This window comes from Morone saxatilis, unplaced genomic scaffold (assembly GCF_004916995.1).
Source record: "Morone saxatilis isolate NCDOM2014 unplaced genomic scaffold, NCSU_SB_2.0 Contig22, whole genome shotgun sequence".
Classification (NCBI taxonomy): domain Eukaryota; kingdom Metazoa; phylum Chordata; class Actinopteri; family Moronidae; genus Morone; species Morone saxatilis.
The window spans coordinates 15,643,068-15,649,091 of record NW_023339785.1 but is presented as its reverse complement, the minus strand read 5'-3'; the positions used below and the strand labels follow the sequence as shown (position 1 = coordinate 15,649,091).

The following is a 6,024-nucleotide window of genomic DNA, read 5'->3' as shown; positions in this document are numbered from 1 at the left end:
AAGTTCAGTTTGTTGTAATGTTAAAAATATAGCCAAACTCTGGGACGTCATGTGAAATGCCAAACTGGAAAAACTCATTCACGCTTTTATTTCTAGCAGGTATGACTACTGCAATGGTCTTCAGATAGGACTCCCTAAAAAGACCATCAAAAAGCTTCAGCTTAGTCAAAATGCAGTTCATTAATAAAAGTGCAAATCACACATTTTGTAAAAGCCACCACATTTGGCATAATTTAGTACAAAATGTGGGGACATTTATTACATATTGGGTTTGTGCTGTTTATTATATATATTATGTATTAGACCTACATAATGAGGTGTTGTTACATAATGTGTCGAAGGTCTGAACCTGGGGAAGAAGATCAGCGTTCCAAAGGATGTGATGATGGAGGAACTCAACCTTCCATCTAATCGAGGTTCTCGCATGTTTCAAGAGAGACAGAAGAGGGTCGAGAGGTTCACACTGGAGAACATTGCTAATGGTGCTTACAACAACAACAATGTAAGGAACTGAGAGATGGCTCGTAGCACACATTGACTCCTATCCACTGAACCTACACATCCAAAATGATGTACCTGTGTTAAAATGTCTCAAACCCAAGGTGAGACAACTCTGATCACCTCATCATCAGGGTTACTTTTTAAAACATTAAACTGGTGGTTATCACAGGCTGAGTAGCACTACCTGTGACTAGTGAACTGATCTTAATGTGTAAAATCAGTGGAGTGTCCCTTTAATAAAGTGTGTTACAATATTTGTAGACTTAAAGACAAACTTCCTCACTCTCCACTCTGTCCAAAGCATCTCTGAGAACAAATTTTCATTACATTTCTTTTATTGCAGTCTGCCTAAACATGTGGGAAAATATACTTACTTAATACTTAATACTGATATTACATATATTTATATGTTTTTGACTCTTATTCTAATTATTATTTCTGCATGTTAGCCTTTTGGCACATCCTCTCGAGTATGCGAACCCCACATTTCACTGTGAATGCTGAAAAATATACGTATGTGACAAATAAATCTTTGATTCTTGAAACAAAATCTAACTTTGCCCCTCTCCCAGGTCCATATGGAGGCCGCTCCTCCACTGCAGATCCCCACAGAGCCACAGGGAGGAAAAGAGAACCAGGCTTTCTCCATCCCTGGTAAGCATAGCCTGCTCATGAACCTTCAGAAGACTGTAGCAAAGAAGGGCAGTCCTGACGTCCTCGCTCCAGGTAAATGGTAATACATGGTAAAGAATGGATTACCATTACTGCCACAAGCCATAGGACTAGCTCACCGCAATGCCAAATGCTTGTGCAATGCATGGACACTGTATTTCACTCTGCTAGTGTTCCCTTTTTATATGGAAATGTACTGAGTAAATAAATTAGTTTTATTATTATCAGCACCAGGAGAGTTGGCAGTTTGCAGAAAGCGGTTGTCTGTAACCATATTTGCTGTCAGAAGGCACTGCTTCCCATCTGACTGACAGTGAACTAAGCTCTGTTTATTATCCAGGATTCACACTGAGATCTAATTACTGTAGTTCCTATTGTTGATGGGAGAGACATCAAAGGAATTTATATGTATATTAGATCTGTGCGTGCTTTGTCGGGGCTTGCTTTTTTTGAAGTTTGATATTGAATGGGGTTTGTAATTAGTTTCGAAACCCAAAGAATATCTGTTTTTCTCAACACAGGGGACCTTATGTAGCTTCTTTTGAATATAAATTACTCTAAATTAAAGGAACGTGGCTTTTACTTTACCCACAGTGGTTTGTCATTCGTACCCCCTATTTTTATTCTCAGGATATTCTGGCCCTCTGAAGAACATTCCTCATGAGAAGTTCAACACAACAGTAATCCCCAAATCCTACAGCTCCCCATGGAGGGAAGCTTTGGGAGGCAACGAAGAGCTCCTGAATGTCCTCAATACCCAGCTGCCCCAGCTCCCACAAAGACTACAGCCTGCCAACTACAGGTGTTTCAATAGGTAAATCTAACTTTCCTATAACTATCGATTATTAGGCAATAAAAAAAACCCAAAACCATTTAAAAAATAAATCATGACTTGTTCAAACCTACTCAGTTGGGAGCACAGGCATTGAGACCCTCCCGTCTTACCGACAGATAACCACCTAACCATGTTATCCATCACAATCATCTCTTCTCTCGGCTCCACTCCATGTTTCCACAGTTAGAAATTAAATCCAGTCTCTGGCTTGCACCTCCTTGGAGTGTGGCTGTGCGATGGCTATTTTGAACCACTGCACTTGAAAGATGATCCACCGGGGGTCTGCAAGCTTTTAATGCCCCCCACAAGACATATTGCGCACGAAAGGGAATCACCTTTCTCATGGCACACAAGGAATTGCATCACTCCAGCGAGGCAGTACAAAAGGTTAAGCTTGGGCAGATGGAGAAATGGAGAATATATGAAAGACAAACTCAAGTCTTTACTCAATTAAGGCTGTCAATCACTCGGTTTCTGCCAGCCAGTCTGGAACTGTACCCCCTGTGGACGGATCTGTTTACACCCCTAAGATTATTATAAAATTGTGAAGCCTTAATTAAATCTGAACTCAACAGCTATACAAGTAGAGAAGGTTGAGTGCATCACACACCCAACTTGAACCATCCTGAGTCCCAGGTGGTTATCTCCTGTTAAAAGGACCAGTTAAAATCAGACTGATGACCAGATTGGGTATTATGTATCATCTAAAGCCCCCCCTCCTCATCCCCCACCCTTTATGGGAAGGAGTCATACGATACAGTAGGGTCCTGTTCTGCCAGGAACTTCAAGCACAATGCATTCGACCTGCTTACTAAGGACTCTTCTCTTTGTCTTTCAGATCTGCCAGGCCATTCGGAGGAGCTATGGCCAGCAAGAGGGTGATCCCAGTGATTAGCTTTGAAGCAGTGGAATCCCAGAAGCTGCCCAGCGTTGCTCAGGAGCGCATGTGTCAACGGCCAAACTTCAACAGAGCACCCAAGGGATGGGGAATGGATTACTGCCCTGAATCTAATGAACTATGAAAACACGGCTGATCAGCTAAAGACTGAAGCACCGACCTATGCTTGCTCCTCTCCTCCTACAAAAGATGATCCCTCTGTTAATCAGTGGTCACTGCAGGGGAGAGAAAAAACACTCCTGCATGATATAGAAAGTGGTTTGCTACTGCTGAGTGGTTTGACTAGCAGCTCTCAATGTTGCAATTATTTCATTACCACAGTAGAGTCCCTGACAATGCTGCCACAGGCTGAACGCCTCTACCTAGCTTTTCATTTTTGTTACTTTACTTAGCTGTACCTGATCCCATCAATGTCTAATTACTGGACTACCCTCTTTCACGTGGGTTTACATCTTTATACCCACTTTGTCCCCTACTCATTTTGCAGGAGTAGATTAGTCTGCTTTGACAACAGTTAAAAGTACTAATAAATAATGTGCACTCTGAGATGATCAATGACGAAATTGTGTCATTTTAATGACAAGTGAAAACAACATTTAAAGAAAGCCTTACAATAAAACATACGTAAAATGCCATTATGCTGTGGAATAAAGATTGTGTCAAGTTAAAAAAAAAAAAAAGAGTAACTGAAAAATTAACAGGTTTAAAGATGTTCCTCAGAATTTTACTCCATGTGACAAATACAAGTTTAACCTACAGTATACATTTTATATGTACAAAGGTTCCAACCACAGGATTCTGTAAAAACCATATGGCCCCGACATCACGTATCAAGTCTTTCACTATCTTAACTTCCACTGTTCAGATGCTGTTCTGGTACTTTTTAACTGCGAGTAGTGACAAATTCATTTTGTAAGATCCGGGTTGTCGTCTCTCCAGACACAGATGGTCCTCGTTCAGTTCATTCACTGCACTGCAGGTGGTATAATAAATCAGATGTTATTCTGTAAGAAGGAACTTTCTATGCAGTGCGTTTCTCGCAGGAGTCGTCTGCAGGTTTCAGCCACACTGAATCTTAAGTGAAAGCACCTGACCAGGTTTGATGTATGGAAAAGAATTACACCGAATCACAGTATGACTTCACTCTAGCAGCTAATCACCATGACGTGAGCCATGTGCGGCATGGGCACCCATGCGCTGAGGATCCTGGGAGGGGTAGTGGATTTGACCAGGGGGTCTCATACTCATTGGAGGAGGCATAGGTGGAGCCATGGGACCCATGTGGTGAAACATTGGAGGCCCAAAACCTGATTAAGAAGATGAAAAGAAGGAGAACACAGAATTAGGGATCTAGCTTTTCTACCTTTAAATAGTTGACACTGTGCTCTGTTATGAGGTTTGCAAACACTAACTGTGTAAACATATAATAAAAGATCAGGATTACCAAAGTTAACAGTGGTATAACTTTTACACGATTATCTAAAAAATATTTTATGACATTTTTAAATGTGATATAAGCTGCATCTATGAGATCATGGTTTAGATTCTACCTGGAGGAGGCGGGTTGATGCCCGGAGGTGGGGGCAGAGCAATGTTCATGACCGCAGGAGAGGAGCTAGGGTCCAGGTTAAAGTAGTTTGCAGGAGCCTCTTCATCTAAAGCTGGTGGTGGAGGAAGAGCTATAGCCCGAAGAGAAATAGAATTTAATTAACAGCATGACAAACAAACACATTTCAGCAATAATTCCCACTATCATTCTTAATTCTTTTCTACTATATACGACCAAAAAGACAAGACTCAACAACTAATGACAAAATGTATGCAAGTACTACTTTAAATTACCCTCACATAACTATGTCAATATGTATACACACAAATTCCGACTCTCCCTGAGTTACTCACCTCCAGGCAGTCCAGGTACAGGATCGAGTCTGGTGCCCATCTCACTGACACCTTCTTTGATGCCCTCCTTCCCTCTTGCTGCCTGAGACCTAAAAAGACAAACAATTTACACTATATATAAATCACATCACTTTGTTATACACCGTTGAATGCAGCAGAATTGTGTTGAGAACAGAACATTTCAGCAGTCCTGCTCCACACAAATTCTTTGCCACGGTAAAGCTCTTACTGTGTCTGTAATGATATTTCAGAATCTGTTTTACTTTCAGTGGCGCCTGTGATGGGAGCATTACTCCAGGCAGTTACTTTCAAACACATGTGCGTCTGAACACAGCGTTTAATATGCAAATCACTATAAATCTTCACAGCTCTTCCCAGGAGTATAAAAGCTAAGAATTCTCATCAGCAGAACCCCTTTTTCGGTTGCATATACACAATGAATGAGTGCATGAGCATTAATCCAGTGTCCGGGAAGCAGGTTGTTGACGGACATCCGACTGTTCAAATTTTACCTTCTTGATCAGCTTCTTACCTTCCCCACTTGACAGTGAGTCTCCGTCCATTAATGATGAGTTTGTTGAAGGACTTCTCAGCGGCCATTTCAGCTGACTGCCGCGTGGCAAACTGGATGAAGGCACACTGCTGCCTCTGGACTATGGTAATGGTGCGAATCTCACCAAACTGGTAAAAGTGACTCCTGCAATAAGACGTAAATGTCATCAATTCTGAAAAGGTAAGGTTTAAAATTCTAACAGTCCTTGAATTGCATTCTAGTATATCTACAAAATGAGTAAGCCTGCCCTAAATGGCCACAGGAAGTTGTGCAAAGTTATAAAATAGAAACCCTTACTTGAGATCTCCATCTGTGACAGTATCTCCCAGACCCCCTATGTAGAGGGTGCTGATGGACTTGTCGTCTGGTGGGTCCAGTCGGGGCATAGTTGAGGCCCGTTTCAGCAGCTTGTCAGCCACTGGGTCATTGATGCCATAGTAACGGTCCTTTATGTTCTGGTCGGCTAGAGGATCATCAGGATCTGTGGGCTTCTCGTGCCTGTGTGAAAAAGAAGAAGGAGAATGATGAGTTCTATTTTGCCTATTGTAATAAGTACTCATAAATGTAAAATCAAGACAAGAAACAATCAGCTCCAGCACACACTGCTGACGACACAGCACCAAGTCTGACCCTTAAAGGGACAGTTCACCCATTTGCATTAAG

The 6,024-nt window shown here is 41.7% G+C and overlaps 2 protein-coding genes across 3 annotated transcripts in view; one reads left to right on the top strand and one right to left on the bottom strand.

Annotated features, from left to right (window-relative positions):
• Positions 1–3,541, top strand: part of LOC118333524 (myozenin-2-like) — a 5,684-nt gene extending 2,143 nt beyond the window's left edge. Inside the window, exons 3-6 of one of the 2 annotated variants that reach the window (XM_035669211.1) lie at positions 342–502; positions 1,074–1,155; positions 1,804–1,987; positions 2,847–3,541. In XM_035669211.1, the coding sequence (XP_035525104.1) occupies positions 342–502; positions 1,074–1,155; positions 1,804–1,987; positions 2,847–3,030 (611 nt within the window). In that variant the 3' untranslated portion in view covers positions 3,031–3,541. Of the gene's footprint in view, positions 1–341; positions 503–1,073; positions 1,228–1,803; positions 1,988–2,846 lie in introns of both variants that reach the window. The other variant, XM_035669210.1, reaches the window with a different exon arrangement.
• LOC118334015 (pre-mRNA-splicing factor RBM22-like) overlaps positions 3,462–6,024 on the bottom strand; it is a 6,454-nt gene continuing 3,891 nt past the window's right edge. Inside the window, exons 2-6 of the mRNA XM_035669830.1 lie at positions 5,659–5,992; positions 5,341–5,505; positions 4,809–4,897; positions 4,457–4,585; positions 3,462–4,213 (exon numbers count right to left, since the gene is read on the bottom strand). Of these exons, the coding sequence (XP_035525723.1) occupies positions 4,059–4,213; positions 4,457–4,585; positions 4,809–4,897; positions 5,341–5,505; positions 5,659–5,992 (872 nt within the window). The 3' untranslated portion in view covers positions 3,462–4,058. The remainder of the gene's footprint in view (positions 4,214–4,456; positions 4,586–4,808; positions 4,898–5,340; positions 5,506–5,658; positions 5,993–6,024) is intronic.